A 26,125-nucleotide genomic window follows, 5' to 3' on the forward strand; every position below is an offset into this window, starting at 1 on the left:
GCTCCCCATTTCTAAGTAATTCTAGGAATCCTCTGGCTTACCTATCACAATCCCATCATTGATTGGAAGCAAAGGAAAATAGTTTTTTTTCTGGGGACCATTGTCCCTTGTCATGTAGGGAGAAATACTTAAACTCCCTGCCATCCAGAATCATGGATCCTTTCATCGCAGTAACCCACATCCCAAACCTCCCAGCAGAATACCAGGACTACACAGATGTCTTCGATTCAAAGCTGATAAACTTCTACCACCAAGACCCTATGATTGTCGGATTCCACTTGTCCCTAGAGCCCAAATCCCCTACGGAAGGATCTATGCCCTAATGGAACGAGAAAATGACACCATGAAAACATACATCAAGGACAATCTGGCGAAAGGTTTCATCCATCATTCCTCCTCTCCTGCGGGAGCACCCATATTTTTCATACCAAAGAAGGACGAGATGGAATTGTGGCTATGTACAGGCTACCGGCAGCTGAACGACATAACCATTAAAAAAGAGATATCCCTTACCCCTCATACAAGTACTTATTGATCAAGCCAAGCTCATTACCATCTATACAAAACTTGATTTGAAAGGAGCCTATAACCTGGTACGTATAGCTCCGAGGGAAGAATGGAAAACAGCATGCTGCACAAGATTTGGACACTATGGGCCTCATTATGACCCTGCCGGTCCGGATACAAGGGTGCCGGTAAACTCACTGGCACCCTTATTTCAGAATCAGAAAACTCCGAGTTTGCCTACCGGAGCCGCTGTGCCCAAAAGGTCTGACCCTGCTGGGCGCAGCGGTCACGGTAAGCAAAGCTGTCACAGAAGTTAAAAACGGTGCCGGTGCTTCTGTATCCCTACTGCCAGAGAGCCCTATTGGGAATGGGGAATAACAAAATTACTGGCGCCTGACTTCCCGGCTGCCCGAGTTGTAATCTCCTGGTGGCACCGGGATGTCAGGCACCGGTAATTTTTACAGGTCCGGCAGCCATCTGCCAATAGCAACGGCAGGGTTACTGTTGGGCCTGTAATGAGGCCCTATGAATATTTAGTAATGCCCCAGCAGCGTTTCAGTTCTTCCGCAATTACGTATTCCGAGATATACTTGATATCTATGTAGTGAACTACCTGGATGATATTCTGGTGTTTTCATCCAACCTAACAGAACACATCTTTCATGTGCGAGAGGTTCCGTCTCAGTTCCCAAAAGAATCACTTATATGCCAAGATTACCAAATGTCTATTTCACCAAGAACGTGTCGACTATTTGGGGTACATTCTCTCTCCTAATAAGATAGAGATGGATCCAAAGAAAATAGATGCTATCTTGGAATGTCGAGCACCTACCAACATTAAGTTATTGAAGAGATTCCTAGGAGTCACAAATTTCTACCGGTATTCCTTTTTCATTATTCTAGCATCCTTTTACCATTGACCTCACTACTAGGAAAGGTCATTCTTTCCAATGGAATAACCAGACTGAAGACGCTTTCGACCAGTTAAAAATAAAGTTCACGACAGCACCGATTCTGAAACTACCAGACCCGGAGCTACCTTATACTGTAGAATGTAAGGAACTCATGGTGGCAACAGTAAAGACAGGCACAAGTGATCACAGTTCAAGGGTGTTTATTAAACTGTATAATGGGTGAGAAAAACCCCTAATCTAAACCTAAATCTAAGATGGAAGCAAGCTAGGACCATCATATAATAAAGAAGCAGTCCTAGTGGCGTCTTGCCAAATAAAAAGGGCCTATACTGCAAACCTATTGCCAATCCTTACAACTAAGTTACAAAATAGTGTGGGATAATGCTCTCAAGAAAAGAAACAAGTGTTCACTGAATGATAACTCAGGATGGTATGGCTGGGTCTCCCTTCCCCACGGCTTTAGCACGGGACAAGGCCAGACCTTTGAGCACAGCACACTCCTGGGCCTCGCCAGGATGAGGTTACAGTTCCTTTCAATGATGCCAGGACCTTCCGGGTCAAGTCTCTTTCCTGCAAAAGTCTCTTGCCTTAGAAGACCGGCTGTACCAACAAAATAAACAAACAAAAGTTCCTTCAGCAATCTTTTCACGTTGGGTGACTGCTCTTTGCCTATTGGAACCCCCTCAACTGGGCTCTGATCCTTCTTGCAACGTAAGCCTCCCTCAATCAGGGTCACAACGGCCTTTCACTCTAAAAGGTATCACTTAACACTCTCAATGTTCTTTTCACAAACTATCCATTGTTGGCATCCCACTGTCGGGTTCACATTTGCCAGTTTCACAGTTGAATCTTTTTTCTCCCATGTGTCAAAGACCTATGAGTGTACGAAGGGTTTGCTCGATCCTCGCAGGACTACTTTGACACTTTACATTAGCCTCTCCTAAGGCCTCTTGATCTTCATAGTTTCAACAAACCAACACCACCCAAAAGGGCTTCAGTCAGAGTCCTTCGAATGAGTGCCCTTGCGATGTCTGACAACTCTGCTTCTGAACCTTTTACTAATTACACAAGTTCTTTGTTCAACAAAGTTGCTGCCTGGAACCATGTGCCAAGCACAGTTCGGTTTTACTATCGGTCTTATCCGACTCACCAGCTGTGCTGAACTGTTGGAGTTTCTTGTTTCGGGAGTCAAGGACGGCACCACTACGGCAAGCGCTTCTCTCTGTTTTGGCTATCAGCACGGGATGGCCCCATGTGCCGTTGACACTTGCCATAGCACATGCCAGCTGGACTTCCCACTCTTATGATTTCCCTTTCTGAGGCTTTGCAGGGCAGAGTGGAAAAGGGCAAAGGCAATTCCCTCCTTGTCGTCACTCCAGGTCTCTCCGCCTTTCCCCTCCGTTTGATCTGCCGGTCCGGAATAGCTGCTTCTTCATGCATTCGACCTTGCTCACAGTGTGCTTTTGTGCTCTACCTTTTATACTTGTGGGGAAGGGAAAGGGCAGTCAGGTGTGTGTAGTTATTGTCAATTGCCTGACCCTTGTGTTGGGACATGTCAGGTAAACGGCTCGGGGGTTAAGCCGTTGTCTGTCACAGTGTAGGAAAGTGTTTGTGTTGGAAAAGGGGGGGTACTTCTGAATATCCTACTGGGTAGCATGGAGAAAAGGTGTTATAGGTAAGGGGGTACCCTGTTTCACCCGTTGGTGTCCCACTTCCACAGGACCCCTCATCCAGGTGATCCTCCCACACTGGTCCTCCCCCAGGAACTGGACCCAATAGCGATGGCCGTGTCTGGGCCACCTGGATGACAGATCCCCGGGGACTAGTGGGTGGGACACCTTCAGATTTCTCACAAGGAGCAGATGCTTCTGATTATGCCATAGGGGCAGTTCTATCTCAAACAGACCCCCCGGTCGAAACCTAACCATCCGATAGCATTACATTCACAGAAACTTACAGCTACTGAACAGATTTCAGCATCTTTGATAAATAATTGTTAGCCATGAAAGAAGCATTGACTACCTAGAGACACTACCTGGAAGGAGCCAGACACCCTGTTTTGGTCATTACAGATCACCGAACCTTGAATTCCTACGCACAATCCACTTCTTTTCTAGATTAAATTTCAAGGTGATTTATAACCTGGGATCTCAGAACACTAAAGCAGATGCTCTGTCCCGAAGGGATCTCATACCTACGGAAATCAAAGAAGGGGTACCATTTGTGGCCCATCACCAGATAGTATCCATCATGCACATGGAATTGGAGGGATATGAAGATCGATTAAGACTCTGCTATACCGAAAAGGAGAAATAAGCCTTTTTACACCAGGACCTCTCTCATCATGAACAAGAAGGGCTTTTGTTTCATGGGAGACAAATATGGCTACCAACTAAGGAAACCCAAATCTTCCTTTTACAGTGGTGTCAGGATGCCCTGAGAGCTGGACATTTTGGTATAAAGACCCAGAAAAAGATAGAAAGTTATGGTTGGTGGGAATCTCTACGGAAAGATGTTAAGGATTACATACAAGGCTGTGAGGCATGTGTACGAGGGTCAGCGGGCATCAGTCTTTTACAGCCTCTTCCGATAGCCAAAGGCCCTTGGAGAAATGTTTCTATGGATTTCATTATGGATTTACCTCTGAACCAAGGTCCTACAGTCATACTTACCATTGTGGATTAGTTTACAAAAATGGCACATTTCATTCCTCTCCCTAGATTACCCTCAGCCTCCACCATGGCACAGGAATTTGTATAACACGTGTTCAGGTTACATGGCTTCCCAGAAGTAATTGTCACAGACAGAGGCACTCAGTTTGTGTCCGAATTTTGGAAATCTGTGAGCAAAGCCATGGGAATCGAATTGCGATAATTATCTGCATATCATCCGCAAGGCAACGGCCAGACGGAAAGGGTGAATCAGGTCATCAATCAGTACCTCAGATGTTAGATCGGAGATTGTGGAGAAGACTGGGTGAAATTATTGCCCCTGGTAGAATTTGCCTACAATGATGCTTATCATGTCTCCTTGGCGGAGTCTCTGTTTTTTGTGTCATTCAGATTTAATCTGATTTCTTTCCCCCTTCCTGGTCGGAAAGAATCACAAACTCCAGCTGCCATGGCTGGGATGAGCACACTAGAATAGAGCTTCCGTAAATCTAGGTTGCATCTACAGTGTGCACAAGAAAAATACAAAAAATATGCGGACCAAAAACGACAACCCGCTCTGAAGTACCAAGTCCATGATCATGTTTGGTTGTCCGCTATGAACCTTAATTTGCCGTTAGGTCATACGAAGTGGAAAGCTAAATATATCAGTCCTTTCAGAATCATGAAAGTGATCAATCCAGTAGCCATGAAACTTGGGCTTCCTTCACATTGCAGGATCCATTCAGTCTTTCATGTCTCCTCATTGAAACCAATCTCCCATTCCGAGAAGTATGCTAATCATCATTTGAAGTGCCTTCCGTCCGTTGATGCGCAAGATGAATTTTGAGGTGCAAAAGATTGTGGATTCCCGTCTTTGGAGAAAGACGGTGCAATATCTAATTGACTCGGTTGGGTTCGGCACTGAGGGCAGGACCTGGGTCTCTGCGAAGTACATATTTGCCCAACTAGTAAAGTTGTTTCATAAAATTCCCCCAGGCAAACCTGGGGCTGGTGCTGTTTTATTACCGTATCAGGTGTGTGTGTGTGGGGGGGGTTCGTGGAGGGGGGCCTGATGTCAGGTACATGGTTCCTGACACTATACATCATATAACCACTAGACCAGTGGCTTTCTATAGGTGGTTACTGCCAGGACATTTATGGCAACCTCGATGGGCTGCCAAATATGGCCCATGATAAGTTACTGCATATCATTAACTGGTTAGATCAATCCTTTCCAAGATGGCGGCATTAGTAGCATAGAGCTATGCCTATAGAGAAATGGCTGCCCTATTCAACCTCTGACCTTCTCTTACCCATTAGTGTGATGGAAACTTCAATCTATGAAGCCACGATTCGGATCGAGCTATAGAAGTCCAAGACGTTGTAGAACGTGTGCTGGAAACTTAGGTACTTAGTCAGGTATTTAGTAATAGTCACAAGTGTGACACCAACAGAACTTTACAAATGTTATAATCATTGTGATCAACGCCGCCGCCAGAACGCGTAGTTTAAAACTACTGCGGCGGATATGAACATGTGGAACGTTTAATGAAACCGTTCCTTTCACTAATATCTCTGCTTACTTCAAGCACCAATGCGCCATCACCCCTTTCCCTCGAGGACAACAGGTACAAAGCAGGTTGTGATAATAAAATAAAACAAACCTGTCGGAATTAAAGCAGAACTTCCAATTGAAGGCATTAAGCATAACATTTCCGGGAATTGAGAATCAACAATACTTGGAAGAGTCATCTACACAGCGAATGACCATACGCATCAGGTATTCTTCTGCATATCAGGGGTCAGAGGTTGCTGGGAATATATATATCGTTCAGGAATAATTATTTCCTTTTCATCTCCAGTTCTTGATTCCGGCGCTCCAGAGAAGATCCGGATTTCTGAGAGCAGGTGAGTATCGGGATCTGACACTACTTCTGGGGCAGTTGGGTCTCCTTTTCATTAGATGGGCAAGAGCTTCTCTGGCTCCCAGCCTTGGTCATGGCAGCGGCGTTCAGTGGACTATCTCACTCCTCCGCTCTCCATGCTGACATGTGGTGCTGCTCACTGGCTATGCTACAGAGGGGGGTGTTCCCTCCTCTGGTTTCACCGTAGGTATGATTTTCTCTTACTTTGGATTCTGCTTCTTCCGCTTTTCTTTTGTGTCTGTCTCTGAGGCTCATTATGTTTCTGCCTGAACCCGTTAATCCTCAGCTTCCTACAAGGATGACAACAATAAAGGGCCACAAATCACCCCTGCCAGTTTCAAAGGTCCCTGTACACAGCTCAATCTCCATATAACTAACAAGCACATGGGATTATGTACTGGAGTGAGGATGAGTAAAAACCATGCTTGCAGATTCATTCTCCCCTAAGAGAGGGAGGGGTCATCCCACAGTGAGCGCCTGCTTTCCCTGACCCCGTACGTCCTCTTGCTCATCCTGTTTCTTATATCTGAGGGAAGAGGTTTCTGAGGTCGCGATCAGATCTTCTGTTGGGTCAGCATTGTCAGAATCCACCTCTTCACAAGCACCGGACAATACTTTCTGTCATGATGCCTTTCCTCCCAATACAGACATAATACATTGTCTTCGTTCCAGATCTCTAGGAAGGCTTCTGGGTGGTAATTTGGTTCGGGGTGGTATCTCGCCCAACAATATCTTTTCCCAGTTCTCGATGGAATCTCTCGTAACGGATGATGGCTAAAGATTCTTCTGACACTTTCTGGCAAGGTGTCCTTGCGCCCTACATGAAAGGCACTTTTGCCGTTTTCCTTCCTGCAAATCCCTTCGAGCTAAGTTGTCAAAATATACCAAAGCCGGTAGACTGGGTACAACTTTTACAACCGAGACTTCCTCCCCCTCTGATATTCCAGGGATGTCTTCCCTGTCTCAGTAAACTTTGGGTTAGTTTGGAGACCTCACATATGAAGCCATTTAAACTCTCTAGGTCTTTTAGATCTGACACTTTTCTGATTTGGGTCTTAATTCGTATTAGGCAGGAAGCACATACTGGTATTGTCCTGTAGCGAGAGGCCTATAGTCTTCGGAGGAGCTTGGACAGAGGATGTCACTGACTCCTTGTGATGGGCCTTGAGGCCTCTGGGCTTTCCCAGGAGCTATCAGGGATCCAGGAAAAACATTTGGTGGACCTCCCACTGATCTTTCCCTAGGGTCTGTTTCCCCATTCCGGATGCCTTTCTTTAAGGTGTAACTCAGGGAGACCTTGTAGTTATTATTGGCTACCCCGAAGCCTAGGGAGCCCCTAGATGTGTCAGAAAGATGTTCTACTTCCTGTACAGCTGGGGTTATGGCTTTCTCTAGAATTCCCTGTGCAATGGGTTTCCCTTCCTTCATAGTATAGCTTGGAGTTTCAGCATTATGCAACACCACTTGAATTGCCCCTCTGAAGTATGGGACTATGATCCCTGGTGCAACATCAAGAGAATACTTCCATGCTAGGCCGGACTTTGCTGCCAACCTGAGATAACTGCCTTGGGGAGGAGAGATGCTGAGCCCTGTATGGGTCAGCCTTTTTTCTTTACTTGGTATTTCTACTTCCTTTAGACTAAAGAAGTCAAACCTCAATAGAGTAAGGGTTAGCCCTTTCCGGTAGATTCGCTGTGGGATCCGGACGTCTCACTAGCATGGATTCCAACCATTTTTCTGGTTGTAAGCAGAAGACATGCTTTAACCGAAAGAATGCCTCTAATACCCCTACAGCTACGATGATGGTTTCACTAATGTCAAAAGAAAATAACAAATGGGTGCTTGTCAGGGTGTCTTTCAAAAAATCCATCTTCTGTCCAAACCTAGTCTAACCTAACATCTGGCCCTACCACGAATACAAAAGGTTAACATACATGTGGACTAGGAAAGCTATTCCGCCTTTTTTGTTGGCTAGTGGTGGTTGGTTTCTGACCACCAACCAAAGAGTTTGCTTTTCTCTTGCACACGTTTGGCGATACAGTTCAATATTGTCGTTTCAGTCTTTCTCTCTTCATGGAGGCACTTGGACCAGCTTTCTACCCAAATGTTCTTGTCCTTTCTCTCAGGCAATCTGCTAGTTCAAATAACTCGTCTAGTTTTCGAAATCAGATGCAATACCCTATTGGCCTATGGGTCGAGCATTGGGGATGTCAACTTAGCTAAATAATGGTCTCTTTCTGTCAGTGCAGATGATGTGAGTTTGATATACTACTTGACTAAATTGTGGTGGACGAAATAATCGATAAGTATATTAATACTATATTTTATTAGGATGTTGTGTCGATTTTTTTGTTTTTTTTTACTGTATTTTTCTATTATGTGGTCTGAATGTGATGTGTCTATGTGAATACATTTATGTGTTTCATTGTGTACAAAAAGCCATTATTTGGCTGTATCATATGATTACAAATTTTTTTAAAAACTTGAGTCTCAGGTTTGTCCAATGCCTTTGTATATATGCATAAGAAGGTCTGGGAGTCCCTCTATGTGCACGGACACAGACCATTGACCTGTTCTTGAGTGGATGGCCCCCGGGAGAGTCTCAACCATGATTTAGCTCACTGCGCTTTTCACAGAGGAGAAACTGACATATGCATATCAGTCTTTGTCCCACCCAAAGGCAGTCCAGCACCGAAATGCTAGGCAAATCTCTTCTGAACAAGAGTACGAACAGCAACCACAGGCCCCTCAAGGGGTATTTTCAGTATCATCCTATTTCAGGTTTCTTCAGTGCTTCTCCGCCCTCTTCCAGCTTCCTTTGTACTGCTGATCAGTTTTCTTGTGGCGTAAGATAAAGCAGCTTCTACGGGTGCTGTGGATCCGCGATTCTAACATCCTCATAGTCGGGTCTTCCTCTTCGGTTCCTCCGGTCTGCATTGAACCGGACTTCGGCATCGTGAGTGCTGTACGCCGGTAGGCCGCTTCGGCTGAGAACCATGTCAGAAACCAAGCCAGTCTCTTTTAAAGGGTCCTGCACATTAGGACACTGCTCAACTGCCATATATCCCGTAAATACTTGAGTGTCTGAATAACAGGGAGATATGGTAACAACTCTGCTTTGGGATGACTTGTCTCTTAAGAGGGAGTTACCCCTTGTGAGATCCCATTTGCCTGTCCTCTAGAGAGTGTATTGCCTAGCAGGCTCACCTCCCTAGTCCTAAAGAGGGTGGCTACCCCTTCGGGAGAAGGGACAAACTCCATGGATTGGTCAGTTTCCTCTCTCTCTCCCTCTCTCCCTCTCACGCTGCCTTGGGCTGTTTTGCCTTTCCTTGGATCCACCTTGGATTCTCTTGAGTCTCATCCCCACTTCGGCAATCAGGTTTCTCACCCCTTCTCATCTTCTCTTGAGTCCTGCCCCCTCATGGGTTATCGCCAGGCCTTGCCGCCCTACTCCTGCTACCAGGATCACAGCCCGAAACTTGTTCTATGCCTTGGTGCTCATTGGAGGCGGGGGTCTCTTTATCGGACGCGGAAACGTGACTCCGTTTTCGCCCCAGTCCTTCGCCGGTTCGCCTCAGTTGGTTCCTCTTGTCGATATATGACGGAACGTTGGCATCGATGAACGCAGATCCCGACTGACCACTTCTGGGGGGCGGTCTCGTCTCCTTTTTTGTTTGCATGCCCCGACCTCCTCTGTCTCCCGGCCTTAGTCAAGGCAACAGTGTTCCACGGGCTATCTTGCTACTCTGTTCTCCATGCTGTTGCTCACTGGCTCTGCCTCAAAGTAGGACGTTTCCTCCTCTGCATTTCTACGCAGGTATGCTTCTGGACTCACTTTGGATTCTGCTTCTTCCGCTTCACTCGTGTCAATCTCACATGATCTTTAGGTTGCTCCCTGAAATTAGATGAGACAACTCATTGGTTCTGAGTTCCATACAAGAATGACAACAATAAAGGGTCAGTAACCACCCTGCTAGTTTTAAAGAGCCATGTACATCATTGACCTACTCAATCACCATATAGGATTCTGTACTGGAAGGAGGATGAGTAAAAATCCTGCTTGGGGATACCTTGTCCCTCAAGGGGGTGGGGCTCGCCAGCAGTGGGATCCTGCTTTCCCTGACCCATGGGGGCATTGAGCATAACTGGCATACCTCCCTTGTTCGAAAGAGGGTAGCTCCCCTTAGGGAGAAGGGACGAGTTCCCTGGATGCAAAAAAGCTTGCATTTTTATTAAAGATACCTTGTTTTTATAGATTGTTAATGGACATTTCTTATATTTTGGTAAATTGTTGTCGTGGATGTTTCCTAGCTTACTCACACCCCTTTTGAAGAGTAAAACGTGCCCTTTTCACCTTTATGGTTGAGAACACGGTTTGTTTAGTAGTAGTGTGGGGCTGAGTAAGAGATTAGAAGCCAATACTCATCACTGTATTGGTGCAGGGCAGTAGTCATTTAATCATACCTGCACTTTCCAATTCCAGCACCATTGGTACATAAGGCCGCCTGCATTCACCTGGGTCCCTGTAAGGAAGGCATGGTATCAACAGTAAAACAGACATAAGTGACCACAATTCAAGGGTGTTTATTGTACTTCAAAACATATTGCCAATCCTTATCTCTAAATACAAATAGTGTGGGAAACAATGTTATGAAAAAGAAAAATGTTCAAGAAATCATATGTCAGGATGTTCAGGCCGCTTGCCCCCCTTCCCCACGTTTTCAGCAAGGGACAAGACGGCCCACTCAAGTGTAGCACAGTCTATGGCTTCTCTGGCACAAGGGTACAGTTCAAACTTTAGCATCAGGGCCTTCTGTGCCCAAGTCTCTTTGCCTTTCAAAGTTACTTCTTTCAGAGGACCTGATGCGACGAACAAACAATAAGTTAATTTCCTCTCGGAATTTCACATGTACTCAATTTCTTAGGTGATTCACTTTTCACCTCGGATCCCCCTCAGCCGGGTTCAGATCCCCTTCAATGCAACTTTATAGAATGTTCATGTGTCCAATTTCTCAGGTGATTCACTATTCACCTCCGATCCCCCTCTGCCAGGCTGAGATCTGGTTTAACAGAATGTTCAACCAGTCTCCCTCCGCCGGGTTCTGACCAATTTAATTCTTTTTAACACAAAAACATATTTTATCCCAAAACCTTCCAATTGATCTCCCTCGTTTGGGTTCTGGCTCAGACCAACTTAATTCACTTTGTCATTCACTTGTTCAATTGATCTCCCTCATTCGGGCTCGGACCAACTATTTTGTCATCAATTTGTTTGGTAGTGTCAACATCGAAGACTTTTGATTTTGCACAGGATTTTGCTTGACTCATCGCAGGACCACTTCGATGCACAGTTCTTTGCCACTCTTTCACTTTTGTCAACTCTCAGCTGGACATCATACAGAGACCTTCGATTGAGCATACATGCGGTGCCGGACCACTCTGTCAAAGGTATCGTATATCTTGTTTTCAAAGTTCAATCACTCATCTGCAGTTCAACTTTACTCGTGTTGGGTTATCATATGCGTTTCATACAATGTTCATTCCAGCGCTCGCCATACAAAGTTTGCTGCTTGCAACCTTGGCTTCAACACTGTCTTACTGATGCTGCTTTGTTGTTGGAGCCAAGGACAGTACCACGGCAACTAGCGATTCACCCTGCCTTGGTTATCGACACGCGAGGGCCCCGGGTACCTCTGACACACAATGAAGGATTCCTCAGCCTGGTTTTGTGGTCTTACGCTTTCTATTCTCGAGGCTTTGTGAATGTAACAGTTCCTTGTCAAAAAGGTCAGGGGAACTTCCCTCCTTGTGATCCCCTTTGGTTTCGCCATCTTTCTCTTTGTGTTAAACTGCCATCTTGGGACTGCAGTTTCCTTGTGTGCTCTGCATCGCTCAGTGTGCCTTTCGTGCTCTGCCTTTTATCTGTGTGGTGAAATGTAATGGAAGTCAGGTGTGCGTGATGTTCAGTAATGACATGTCAGGTATACGGCTCAGGTGTTAGTCTGTTTTCTCTCAAAGCGGGCTGTCCGTGAGAAAGTGTTTGTGATGTGAAAGGGGGGGCTGAGTTTCCAAGCATCCTATCTGGTAGGGTGGGGTAAAGGTGTTACAGGGAAGGGGATAATGTGCCTCACCATCCGTTGTCCCACTCCCACTCTCCAAAGACCTCTCACCCAGGTGATCCTCCTGCACTGGTTCACCCCCAGGAACTGGATCCAAAAGCAATGGCCGTGTCCTGACCACCGGGATGACAGATCCTGGGACTAGTGGGTGAGACACAGTATGATTTCTCACAACGTCTGTATGAAGGGCAGTGAATGTCATGTCTGGGACAACTGTTTACAGTTGGGAACCCCTGCAGGGAACCCCCTTTCAGAGGGAAGAAGCATGTGATTTGATGGAGAGAGAAAGTCTGTTCTCCCCACACACTTTGAGGGAGACCGGGGCTGATCAAGAGTCACAGAGAGCTCAATTAAACAGAGAGAGACACTTTGATCCACAGCAGACAGGAAAATGGGCGGGACTTAATAGCACATGTTGTCACCCCCTACCTTTCTTGTTGCAAAGCACTCTGGTTATGACCTCAGACATAACAGAAGATTGTTGGTAGGGACCCAGAATTGGTTCACTAAGGTAGGCTTAGCCTGCACCAATCACTGAGGCTCATTTGGCTTTAAAAGAGGGCTGAGCCCCTCACTTAGCAGATCATCTGGAGACTTCGAAAGGAGTAAGAAGGACTCATTTGGACCCTGGCTGAAGGTACAGTCTGCCTTACAGCTTCCACCAGTGAATGAAGGCCAGGATTTCCAAAAGGGATGCAAGATCCCTCCACTAATCATCTCCCAGGGAACAGAGGGAGATACCGATCTTTGAGGACCCGTCCAGCAGCTCCAGAACTGGTACCCAGCCAGCACACAGTGTGCCCTGCTAGGTTCTGCCAGCAAGCTTCCTAGGTGCAAAGTGCCAGAGAGTCTTTGACCAAAGGACAAGGCTGTTGCCTGCCAACACTCTCCTCATCTTTGGGCCGTCCACTCTAAAGGACATGTGTCCAGCGAAGAAGCTAGGAGAAGTGTCACAATAAGCATCAACTAGCATCCATCTATTAAGGACATTTTCGAGGCAGTTGAGACCTCAAACCTCGACCGGCTGCACAACTGACTATTGTCATGCTGCAGTCACTAAAACTGTCCGAAACACCTCAACCAGTGTTCCAGATCCACCAACCAACACAGAGATAACAATTCTGGACCCCAAGCCGCCGTGTAGGCCAGCCGGCAACGGTCCGTAAAGTCTCGCTTGCCAAACTGCCTGCTGCCCGATACCCGCTGCTGTCTCCCATCTTGAACTCTAACACAGGCGCTGCAAAGCGTCCTGGAACCGACTTGACGCTGTTGAGCATCAAGATCATCTCAAGCACCAGGTACATAGTGGCTCTGTCCCACTGGTCCTTCTCCTAAGGCCCATAGTGACATTTACGACCCCTGGCTCTCTTGGTGCTGGAACCAAATAGCTGTTAACATTTAAGACTGGTTGCTTTACCGACTACCCTCTTGTCAGTATCCAGAGTGCATCCCTTTCCTTTGAGAAACGGTCTGTGCTATGACTTCCTTTATAGGGTGGGTTGTATTTTGTAGTGTGCTACAACTGTGTGGTAATAATAATAAAGAAAATATTTGTATACAAGCTTGACTGGACAGTCCCTTTTATCATTGGGTAATAATTGTATTTTTGCTGTGTTGCAACTAACCATCGATCCACGACCTTGCGGAGATGAGCCTGCCGTTCTGTCCAGGTTACCAAAATTGGACAAGGAGGTTTATAATTGACTTGTGTTTCCAATCTGTTCGGATTCCTTCTGGTGTACTAGAGGTGTGGGGCTGATTGGTGGTTTAGAAACTGATATTCCTCCCTGGACCACTGGTGCCCCGGTAGTTGATTCGTCACAGTAAGAATGCCAAAAGTCTCCATCTTTCAAAATTTCAATCAGTCTCCTTTAATGCTGAAATGCTGGTCAAACAGCAGTTGCCTGTTTAAATGCATCGGACTGAAATCCGATCTTGTTTGGCCACAGCATGGGAATGCCTCTTTTCGGCATGAGAATAAGTTTAAAGTTCTGGTCAATGTAAAGGGCCTTCAGTTGGTGCTTTTTTAGAACTGTGAGTGGCATTTAAGTCAGCCAACCAATGAGAAAGGATAAACGTAGGTTTGGTCCGGAATGACAATACTGTAGAGAAGGGGACTGGACTTGTCACAGCTAATAAGCAGTGATTAGGGGGTGACAATTAGGCAATTCTATTTGTGTGCATGCAAATGTGCTGCTGTTTTCTTAGAGAATTCATGCACTCCTTCAGTTTTCTCATTAATTGCAAGTCAGCTGATGTAGAGATCAAGCTAAACCGTTTTGACAGAACACTGGTAATAATGTAAAGATGATAATATCTTTGTGTAGACCCCATGCTTCTACTGTTTTATGCTGCAAAACCAGAGTACCACGTTCTGTTTCAGCACTACGGATCAAACCTACCAACTTGGAATAAGGCTCAACGTGCCTTTTCCTCACTCACACCTTGCATTCCCACCAAAGTTAAGCACCATGGGTTGCCTACATTATAAGAGAGACAAAGAAATACACCCGGCTGAAGGCTAATAGCCACAGATTATCTATCACAAGACTGACAGCCAGCAGGGAGCTGAAACAATGTCCTCCGATTATCACCTTGTTGCCTTTTTACACTGGTTCCTCATCGGGCCCTTGCGGACAAAGAAGGATGTATAGCTTTTGGGTCTAGTAGTTTATGGAAAAGGGGGGGGGGGGTGGTAACCAACAGCGAGTTAAACATGCACGCTTTCAATGGGTAGGTTTTCCATTGAGGCCCTCTATCAAGTCGCACATATTCCCAGAAACGGGTAAGACAATGCAGGCACTAATATAAAGACACCCTGTGTTGGGCATAAATACATGGGAAGGATGCCCATCACTAGCTTTTTTAGGTGACAACCCCGGACAATGAAATTTCGTTGTAGAATTGTTTGCATGCACTGTTACTGAACCCTCGCTCAGGAGTTCTAACTACACTGTAACACACAACATTCGAGAAGTATGAAAATACTACCACTCGTACTATTTTTGATTAGCAATAGCAAACTGTCTTTGGCTTCTTTGGGTGGACTACCCATCCCCGGTATTTTCGACACGAGCCGGTATTTTCGACACGAGTCTTCTTGTCTGAGGGCATCCGCAATAATGAACGAAAACAGAACATAGACTGCGTAACAATCTTTATTTTCAGTTAAACACAAAATGATGTGCTTAGTGATTCAAAACGGTTTGCTTTGTAGAAGCAATGTTTGATTAACGAGCACTGGTTTTTGAAAACCTGGACTCGTGCGATCTTTTAACATACTCTTCAAATGTGGTGCCCGTTATTGAGGAATGGCAGAAACAAGTTACTTGCAGCATTCATCAGTTACACGTCCGCATCACAACTTTGATGCCAATGCCATCCACACTCATTGCAAGATTAGACCAGGCAGTGAAGGAAGTGTCAGCAGCTCCGGAGATCAAGTTCGTCAGCTTCAAATATCCGCTTCTGCTAGGTGCTCTCCCGTGCGCACCACTGTCTGGTGTCGACTGACGTCACTGCCAGCCCCAGGATGACGCTACATCAGGCCAGTCCCGGCATGCAGCGGGAAAGCAGCAGTGCCATCAACGAGGCTCTCACGGGGAGGCGGGGGCAGAGAGGGAGGAGAGTCGGAGTGGAAATTTCCGTAGGAGCCAGCTGCTTATAACACTAGTGACTGACTGCATCAGAGGCGCCTGATTCTCGCAGAAGCAACGGACGGACACAGGGTAGCTCACAACTGTCAGAGAGAAACAGCATAACAAACACGTAAAAAGCAAGAACGGCAGATTGACAATACACCGACAGTAGAGGGCGACAGCCTGTGACGAAAACTGTGCCCAATATAATAGAAATACCTCAAAATTAACCGCCTCGCCCGCTCCGCCTTGCTTTGCTTCCTGAGACCGAACATGGCCCATTACATCCACGTCCCGCCCGGCTCCCCAGACGTGCCCAGGCTGAACCTAAGCGTGGACGAGCGCGGCTGCCGTGAGGGAGCGATGCGGCTGCTCAGAGAACTGCGGCCACACTGGAAGCCCGAGGAGGTCACTACACAGGTAAAGAAAAAGCAGGGCCCGTTGATAAAAAGACACACCGCTCACTATACATTTCCCGGAGCGGTCAGATCCAAATGGGAAGACTCCCGTAGTTGGGTCCGAAGCGCCCCGCCCCCTCCCCCAAAGACAGCGAAATAGCTCTGTCGGCCACACCCCTAAGTTTGATGTGTACACTGCAGCAGGGTATATGTATATCTAATGTTCGCATAGCATGTGTTTTTATTTTCCCGAAGAAGAGTCAGTCAGTGAAAGTACGGCCATGCAGAGAATTAGCCGCTTCTTCTACATGCTGCGGAAACGTCCAGACTCACCCGACCCCACCGCGCTTTCGAATTTTTGCATTTAAAACGCTATGGCCACCAGCGTTTGAAACGAGAAAAAGGCGTTGGTGGTGACTTGCCTGCCTGTCACAGCAATGAGGGAGGAGGAAGCCAGGGAGCATCTGAGATGGGCGTGTGGGAAGGATGAGAGCTCCACTTTCACTTCCGCCTCCTATCAAAGCCTCGTCTCTAGACCCAATTGTTCACTCCAAAGCTCACCAAGGGGACTTCTTGTAGTACCACCAATGGGGGTTACAAAATAAACCACTTACCCCAGATGTTTCAGGGCTGTAGTTGGAACCAGACATTTCCCCTTTTGTAGAATATTTAGGGGGAACTGACATCTTTAGCGTTTTTCATTTATTGATTTCATTTAATTTTGAAACCTTTTAAAATGTACCCGCAGAATGCTTCCGGGCACTCGTTCCAGTTTCTTTTCTTATGTTGAAAATTGTCTTGGGCAAATGGTATGTCTACCAACTCGTAGATCTTCACTCACCCTTAGTTGTATAGTTCGACCATCCCTTTACTTTTATTGCCAATGAATGTTGTTGTTGCTTTGCTTTTTGAATAGAAAGTTCAAGTTGGACCAGCTTTTTAATGTTGGTGGCTCGCATGGACCCCTCGAAAATCTCGAGAGCCATGTAAATCACTAACTTCTCTAGTGATGGTGAAGCCAGATGTAAGTGGCACAATAATGGCACTGCACCCATTATTACTTATGTAGTTGATATTGCCGCCTGTCACAAGGTCTGCTCTTTTAGAGGGCGGCCTTATTACAAACGTGCACAGTGAACTGTTTCACGAGGGTTATATGGAATGAATATGTCCAGCTCTTCTCTGAATCCGGTGGAGCCTTCAACAAGAACGTTTGAGCACAATTTACGAAAAGTCACTCACCAGATGGCCAAGCCATACTTCAAACAAAGCTGACTTGACAAGTCAATTTTCAAGTGTTATTGGAAGGTGTGATATCTTGGCAGGCTACCACCATCGGTATGAATTAGTTGGCACTTAGTTGTGACAGATTAAGCAAAGCTCGGGATATCGCATTTTACTTCTGTTACCTTTCTGCCTCTAAATCTGGATTTATTGAACTATTTGGTTTTGAAAGGTTTCTGTGGTGTCCATTGTATAGAAGCATTCTTCTGAACACTTCTAGTGTTAAGAGCCCTGCCTCCCATTAATCTTTGCCTTGATATTGGGCAATCCAAAGACACTTGTGACAGGAAACTCGGTTCTATTCACATCCAAGATAGAAACATTTTATTTTAGTGGTTATAATTTTATCAATTACTTTAATAGGAAAATAGTCAACTGTAGTGTTATGGACTAGTGCCACAACCTATAGTTGCCAACTAGCCTGGTGTCAAGAGGGTCTTGAACACGTTTTGACTGTCTAGCCAACATATATTTTGGGATGCCGAGTCTGGTTTGCTATTCCTATTTGCCAGTGAAGGCCTACAAAATATCAGTACGCATATATTTTTTATTTTAACTGGGAACTTAGTACTGGTTAAAACATGACTGTGGTGACAAAGGGATAGCTTGCAGATGCCACGGAAGTACACAAAAATGTATGTTACTGCACCATTTTGCAGCACTCGTTTAGCACTTATTACGTTTATTCAATGCATACATTGTTGACATAGTACCCTTAGCACAGTGTCTAACAACATCTCTACATGTTTTGGACTAAAATGTCCATAATCCCTCGCCATTAACCGTGATTGTTAGGGTTGATGAGCGGTCTAGTCTGAAACACGGGGCAAGCCAAAGGTTGAAGACTCCTGTCTAGGCCTCTAAAAGGTTCCCCTTTGCTGGAGTATCATGGTTGGGTGAATTGTAACTGTTGTCCTTTTGTAGAAAATCATTTGATTTAATTGTTGCTCTATTCCATCTGAATCTAAGCAGGGCTCACTCGGACGTGTCTTTATGTGGGTTTAACGTACATGTCTCAAAATTATGTAACCATGGCATGACGCCAGTTATTTAGAGTGCTGCCAAATGACAAATCTGCATTTTTATTTATTAATGTTATCCCCTCCTAATTTAACTAGGACGTTCACCTGTAATATAGGTATAGAGGTTATATCACCAAGGCTGCCAATGCTAACTTGTATACCTCAATCACATCGGATGATTTTAGCCAGCAGAGCAACCAAGCTACCAAGTGGATCCTTGGTCCACAAAGGCTTCTCTCAAGTGTAGGGTTGCACTTTTGGGCAATCTGATGCAGAGCCGAACTGAATAATGGTCCCTGCCATACTGGGATGTGGAATATGATTTGTTTTTAATGCTGACAGAAGATTTCATATGTTCTTTTGGCAGAATTTGTTTACCTTTTGGCAGAATTTGTTTACCATTCGCGCCATGTAACCAGGTGACTTCTCACTGTTGCAGGGTTCTCTATAGCCTTTCATCGACCTGTTGGTTGTGGATCCAATTTAGTTTAGCCACAGAGCCACTATTTTATAGACTATTCCTTTACAATGTAGACTCCCCATTGAGCAGTAGAAACCGGGACTGGATGGAATAACGGAAATCCTCTCCGAAATCACCTTCAAGTTTGATCTGTATGCCTTATTTTGCTTCACAATGTATCATGCAAAGTGTCAGGGTGCAATTTCCACATGAGCATGAAGTCGTGTATCCCAATGACGTCACATTTTGCCTAATTTTGCCTAATCACTTTGGACACAGACACACACTTTATTGTATTTTTCAAGTAATACCTACATTAACTTTCCTCCCTTTGGCAGTGAGAACCCAGAAGGTTCAGTCGAGCTTCCTAAATGCTTAACCATATTAGTGTACAACATAGAATTACCACAGCAATTTCTCTTTTTTTCCATGTTTTCAGGGGAAATAATACCTCCCTAACAAAGTCTTGCCGCCTTATGTTCCCTGGCCCTAAGTTTGTAACACCTTTAAGACAGAAATAGGACCGTTGACTACTAGGCAGGAGATGCATTTTTGCAGTTTGAGAGGCCTATCGTATGTTTGCTTGCTTGAATAGTTGGTTGTCATATGCAGGAGTATTTTGGAGGCAGTAGCCCATCACTCTGGCAGAGAGTTCTGATTGAACTCCAGCACACCCACGGCTCAAGTCGAGGGTACACGTGGGTGGACGGAGTCCCTCCACTTCTTTCAGAAGTACCCCCACTTTTTTCACAGGACACCTTGATATGCTAATTCTGATGAAACCAGATTCTATTGGTTTGTGAATGAGTCCCCAACACTTTTTTTTTTAAAATTTTTTTTTTTAGGGTTTGACCCCTGAGCGCACTTTTCATATATATTGTGCCTTAGGTGATGTTGGTAGCTTCAGTTTGGAAAAAACGGCAACTGTATGCTGGTTTGTTTTTAGTCGATAGATGTTATGTGGTGTTTGGCTCGTATGGGTGATTTGTGTGTAATTAGTTTAGTTTCTTTTTCAGTATTGCGGAGTGTGAGCAGTTTGTGGTTGTTTTAGGTTTTTGCTGCTGTAGAGGTCCGAATGTTTTTGTTCAGTGTTCGAGGGCAAGTATAGAGGATACTGAGATATTTTTTCAGGTTTTTCTGTGAGGCAGTTGGTACGGGTTGGGTTTTGTTCTTCGCTAGCATTTGTAGAAGATTTGTCTGTGTGTTATTGTAGCAGGTGAGGCTGTGTCTTTTCATGAGAGGGGTCATGTAGATGTTGAATAGCAGTAGTGAGGGGGATGAGCCTTGTGGCACTCTGCAAGTTGTTGTGCAGTCTGTTGTTGTGGTGGGTTAGTCAGGTGGTTTCGGTTCTTCCTGCTATGAAGGAATTTAGCCAAAGTAACACTTTGTTGCTGATTCCTGTATCTTGAGTCTTTTTTTTTTTTTTTAATAAATCTTTTTTTATTGGTTTGTTAAACAGAGAACAAAAAGAAGAAAAAGAAAGGTAGCACTTTCAGCATGAGTACACAAAAGACATTAGGAGACCTATCATCAAGATCGCAATAGACAGGGTGCTCAACATATTCCTTGACAGTTGTGTGGTTCTGCGGGGGGGGGGGCTGGGGTTCGAATTCGGAAATCCGCACCCTCCACCCGGCAGCTGCGTAGGGCGTCGCCGCTGTCCCTTGTTTTGGTCTTAGCATTTATAGTTCCCATTTTCCCCATATTTTCTGGAACTTACGGGGGGAGCCCCTTGCATTATAAATTCGCCTCTCCAGGGAGGCGCATCTGTCCATTTCATTGGACCATCTGTCAATGGTTATCCTGTCCCCCGAACCCCATGTGGCTGCCGTGAGTCTCTTTCCAGCACCAAGTGCTACTCCTAGAAACAATCTTTCATACTTGTTAAGGTCAGTTTCGCCCCCTATACCCAGTAGGATAAGCTTAGGGTCTCTCGGGATTGTGGAGCCAAGTATTCTGGAGAGGCGGAGTAAACACGCAGTCCAAAACTCCTGTAGTACCCCACACTCCCATAACAAATGGTAGAAGGTGCCCTCTGGCATCGACTACATTCTGCGGTTACATCCCCATCCCAACTGGCCATTTGCGTTCTGGAGTAGTAGGACCTGTGCAGAATTCGGAGCTGAATCAGCCGGAGTTTGGTATCTATCCCTATTTCCCTCGGGGACATCAGGGCCTCCACCCACTCCTCCGCCTCTAGTGGCCCTAGGTCCTGTTCCCATTTAGCCCTGAGATTGTCAAGTTCCCTGGATCCAAAGGAGTTAATTGCCTGATAGAGGGTGGAGGTTACCTTATGGGGGATGGGGTGCGGGAGTATGTTTGTTTCCAGGGGAGAGCAGGCAGGTATATCGGCCAGGTTTGGGAGTTGGGTGTTAATGGCATGTGTGAGCTGGAGGTATCTGAAGCGGTCCATGGGTGACAGCCCGTGTCTCGTTCGCAGGGTTTCAAAGTCCATCATTCGCCCCTCCTGGACTATGTCCGCCAGTGTGGTTATCCCTTTCCTCTCCCAGGTTTCGAAATGGCCCATTTTTTGTATTTCGGGAAGGTGTGCATTACGCCAGAGGGGTTGGATCAGGGTTGGTCTGTCTGCCCAGCCTAAGTATCTATGTATCTCCCTCCAAACTCGCTGTATGTGACGGGACCCTGTCGGCGTTGCTCTTAGGTTCCTTGGGCTATCATATAGTACGTGCAGGGGGGATGGCAAGCCAGTGTCCCCTGTCTCCACGCGGATATGTGGTAGCCGCGGGTCTCCGTGTAGCCATTCATTTGCCACTCCCGCTTGTGCCGCCCAATAATATGTACAAATGTTGGGCAGTCCTACACCCCCATCCCACACAGAGCGATAGAGCGTTTTCAGGGCAATGCGCGGCTGTTTCCCTCCCCAGAGAAGTGTACGGAGAGTCCTGTTTATATCTGCGAATATTGTGGCCGGGATAGGGAGCGGGGCATTTTGGAGGACATACAGAAATCTCGGGAGAGCCAGCATCTTAAAAAGTGCCGCCCTCCCGAGTAATGAAAGTGGGAGGGAGTGCCAGTGGGTGACATCGTTCTCCAGTTTTTCCATTATCGGGTGTAAGTTCAGTTTGGGGAAGTCCTCCTGTGTTTGGTTAATTCGTATACCTAGATAGGTGAAGCCCAGGATTGAAACGGAGTATGGACAGGGATCTGGGATTGCTTCCTCCCCTCCCTGTACCGGGAAGTAGATTGTTTTCTGTGTGTTGACCCGTAGTCCCATGAAGTGTTAGTATTCCTCCAGGGTTCTGGTCACAATCGGGCAGGAGATTATTGGGTTGCTCAAATATATCTATAGGTCATCCGCGTACAGCGAGACCCGTTCCTCCCCGCCCCGTGGCCAGGCGAATCCTGTCCATCGTGTATCAGTTCTCAACCGGATTGCCAAAGGTTCAATGGCGAGGATAAACAGCAGGGGGGAGAAGGGGCATCCCTGCCTGGTCCCCCTACTCAGCTGAAACGTGGCAGATGATTTCCCATTGACTCTTACAGAGGCCTCGGGGAGGGAGTAAAGGAGTTTAACCCATGACATGAAGTATTGTCCAAAGCCCATGCGTTCCATTATGTCCCACAGGGCATCCCATCCCACTGTATCGAAAGCCTTCTCAAAGTCCACCGCCAGGAGGGCCAGTGGAGACCGGATCTCGTCAGCTCTGTCGAGGGCAATCTGGACCCTGCGGAGATTCATTCGGGTGGACTTGCCGGGCATAAATCCACACTGATCTGGGTGAGTTAGAGATCCAAACCCCCCCAGCAGTCTATTGGCGAGGACTCTGGCTAGCACTTTTGCCTCCCTGTTTATTAAAGAAATGGGCCTGTAGGAGGCGCAGTGCTCCGGGGGTTTCCCTGCTTTGGGGATCACCACTATTGTCGTTTTTCGGAGGTCTGGGGGGAGGGTGCCCAATTCTCTGCTACGGAGGAACATGTCGTGCATGTGTTTCGTTGTCGTTGCGCTCAGTTCTTTCCACAGTTCTACGGGGAACCCGTTGGGGCCTGGGGTCTTCCCCGTCTGTAGTTGTGAAAGGGCTTCCCCTACCTCCTCTTCAGTGATGGCAGTGTCTAGCTGTTCTGTCTGAAGTTCAGAAAGGCGGGGAATCGTGATCTCGTCCAGGAAGTTTGGGACGTATATTGTGGGGTCTCGTATTTGTGGGGAGTATAGTTCTCTATAGTAGTTTGCGAATTCCCCCGCGATCTCAGCGTCCCCGGTTAATAAGTTCCCGCCCTGGGTTTGGATGGCCCGTACTTGTCCTTTGCTCTGCTCCCTACGTTCCAGCCAGGCTAGTGTTTTGGTAGCCTTGTCTCCTCTCTCGTATATATGGCTCCGGGCCAGCCAGTGGGCGGTTCGGGCATTATCTAAGGCCCTGTCTTTCAGGATTATTTGGGCAGTTACCAAGGCTTCATGTGCCTCCTGGGTTCCCTCTTCGAGGAATTGCTCCTCCCGCCTAGTTACCTGGGCTTCTGCTTCGGAGATTGCCTCGCTATGTTGTTTGCGGTGAGCTGCTGCCACCAAGGATATTGCTTCCCCCCGTATGACGGTCTTGTATGCCTCCCACCTTGTTATTGGGCAGTCCACTGCCTCCACATTTAGGTCGAAATATTCCGATGTTTTATTCTCGAGCCCTTCCAGTATTTCGGGTATCCCTAAGTAATAGGTGTTTAGGCGCCAGGTAGGTTCTTGTTTTGCTGATAGGCCCTTGAGTTTTACCAATAGGGGGGAGTGGTCGGAGATCCCTCTCGCCAGGAATTCTGCAGACAATAGTCGATGGCCCATATTCCTTGGGGTGAGGATATAATCAAGTCTGGATAGGGACCGGTGTGCATTGGAATAGAACGAGTAGCCCCGGTCCATTGGGTGGGCTGCCCTCCATGTGTCAGATAGCCCCATAGTTTCTGCAAAGGTGTGGAGTCTGGTCGGGATGCCTACAGCTCTGTTGCCCACGCGTGTTCTGTCCCGAGCTGTCTCCATGACCTCATTGAAATCCCCCCCAATCGCCCATGAGTCTGCCTGTTCTTCTAGTATTATGTCCTGGAGCTCGGCAAGGAGTTCCGCTGTAAGTGTGGGAGGTGCATACACTGCCACGAGGCCCCACGTCTCCCCCTTCAGTTCACCAAGCACCATCACAAACCTGCCCCGAGGGTCTGCTTTGACTTTCCTTGTAGTAAACGGAAATCTTTTATGCAAGAGGATCATTACTCCCCTAGAGCCTCTGGAGAACCCAGCGAGGTATGTGTGCGGGTAATTTGATTTCCTAAAGAGCCCACAGTTAGTACCGATCAGGTGGGTTTCTGTTATGAATGCAATGTCTGGGGAATGGCGGTTATGGTACTGGAGTACCAGTTTACGCTTTATGCCCGACCCCAGGCCGTTCACGTTCCAAGTCAACAGGGATATCTGTTTCTTTTGTGTTATATCAGCGTGGGATTTGGTTTGGTGTCATATGTAAGGATGCGGGGTGGTTCCCATTTTCTTCTTTTGCCTGTCGTTCTAAGGTGTAACTGACGCCTGAGCCCTTCTGCCTTGCTTATTTGGTGATCTACTTTGTGTACTTCATGTGCAAACTCTGGAACCCCATCCTGTGAACCATAGGTCCCGTCCGTGCAGGTGGATATGTGCTGGCCAGTGGGGGGGACGTGTCGGTCCCACTCATATCTAGTACAAGACTTTCTGTGAACTTCTGTTTTGCAGCCCACTGTTGCTAGCGGTTGTGACATGAGGCCAGTCTCTTCCTTCTCCAAAAACCCCAAACTCCCCCCACCCCGCACTTCCCCCCAACCTGAAGTACCTGTTTCCCTAACCATTTAAACTACTAAAGAGGCGAAGGCCCCAACTCGGAGGCGGGGGGGGGGTCAGGAGGACCCTACCCCGCAACGTGTGTGGTTCAAAATAACCACTGAACTTAAAGTACAGCTAGCCGTGAAGAGTCCCCCTCCGGGGGTGAAGAGGTGGTAGCCGGCCAGGGCCGCCGGTCGCAAGGATCTCTTCCTGTTTCCTTGTTCCTGTCCCACAGCAGCTGCACATTTTCAGGTGTGTCCTGTGTCTATCGGGGGGCCGGGTTCTCCCGCCTCCCCACGTGGTGGGGTGACCTGTCCAGTAGGGCGGTTGTTGTCTCCATCGTTCCTGCGGGGTGTGTTTCCATCCGGTCTGTTCGGGCGTGGAGTAGAGAGGACCTGTGTTTCCAACCAGTCCCAGGCCTCGCGGGGAGTGTAGAACACTTGGACCTTGCCGTTGTGGTATACTTTGAATGTTGCCGGGAAGAAGAGTGCATATTTGATGCCCAGGGGGGACAGTTTCTTTTTGATAGAGTCGTAGGACTGTCGCGACTTCTGGACCTCCCTCGTGTAGTCGGGGAAGAGCCCGATTCGGTGACCATTGTAGGTGATGGGGCCGGTCGCCCTTGCCATGTGCAGTAGTGTGTCCCGGTCCCTGTAGTTCATGAGTTTTGCGATCACCGTTCTTGGGGGGGCCCCCGGAACTGGTCTGCCCGTCGGAACTCTGTGTGCTCTTTCTATTGAGAAGAATTTAGAGAGCTGCTTGGGAGCCATCAAGTCCGCTAGCCAGTGTTCCAGAAAGAGCTCCATAGAGGGCCCTTCCTCTTTCTCGGGAAGGCCGAGTATGCGGAGGTTGTTCCGGCGGGACCTACCCTCACTATCTTCGGCTCTGTTTTCAAGTGTGGTGATTTTCCGTTCCATTTGCTCAAGGCGGCTTCCCAGGTTTTTAACCGTGTCCTCGGTGTCTGATATTCGTTGTTCTGCTTCCCCAACCCTGGTAGTGAGGTTCCTTAAGTCTTGCCTCACGAAGGACACCTCGGAGGCCAACCCGTCTATTTTGGTCTCTACCGAGGTTCTGGAGTCGTTAATTGCTGCCATCATGTCGGTGAGGGACAGCGTTTGGGCCGCACCCCCCTTAATAGTCTCATTTTCCACCCCACTAATTGGGTCCGGGAGAGCCACCGGGGTGCTCATCGTGTATTTGTCTATTTTGTTCTGGGTCGCTCCCCTACGGGGCTGATCCTTGCCCATCCTGACCCTGTGGGGCGACTCTAGGTGCGGGTGTGTCTCCTTGGGTTGAGGTTCCTTCCTGGATGGTCTTCCGCCCTCCGCTCCGCCCCCGTGGTCCCCTGTGTGTCGCTGGCTGGTGGCCTTATCACTGTTTGCGCCGCACTGCTTAGGCCCTCATCTGGCCTTGGCCTGCACA

At 47.2% G+C, this 26,125-nt stretch overlaps 1 protein-coding gene and 1 long non-coding RNA gene across 2 annotated transcripts in view; one reads left to right on the forward strand and one right to left on the reverse strand.

The window, feature by feature from the left end:
* Nucleotides 1-15,256: 15,256 nt before the first annotated feature.
* On the reverse strand, nt 15,257-16,110 carry LOC138513524 (uncharacterized). The gene is made up of 2 exons (XR_011281767.1): nt 15,974-16,110; nt 15,257-15,855 (listed from the first exon to the last, which is right to left on the reverse strand). It is a non-coding gene; the product is annotated as an uncharacterized lncRNA (long non-coding RNA).
* ETNK1 (ethanolamine kinase 1) overlaps nt 16,028-26,125 on the forward strand; it is a 408,601-nt gene continuing 398,503 nt past the window's right edge. Inside the window, exon 1 of the mRNA XM_069628458.1 lies at nt 16,028-16,174. Within this exon, the coding sequence (XP_069484559.1) occupies nt 16,028-16,174 (147 nt within the window). The remainder of the gene's footprint in view (nt 16,175-26,125) is intronic.

This window comes from Ambystoma mexicanum, chromosome 12 (assembly GCF_040938575.1).
Source record: "Ambystoma mexicanum isolate Mex_15411 chromosome 12, UKY_AmexF1_1, whole genome shotgun sequence".
Taxonomy (NCBI): Eukaryota; Metazoa; Chordata; class Amphibia; order Caudata; family Ambystomatidae; genus Ambystoma; species Ambystoma mexicanum.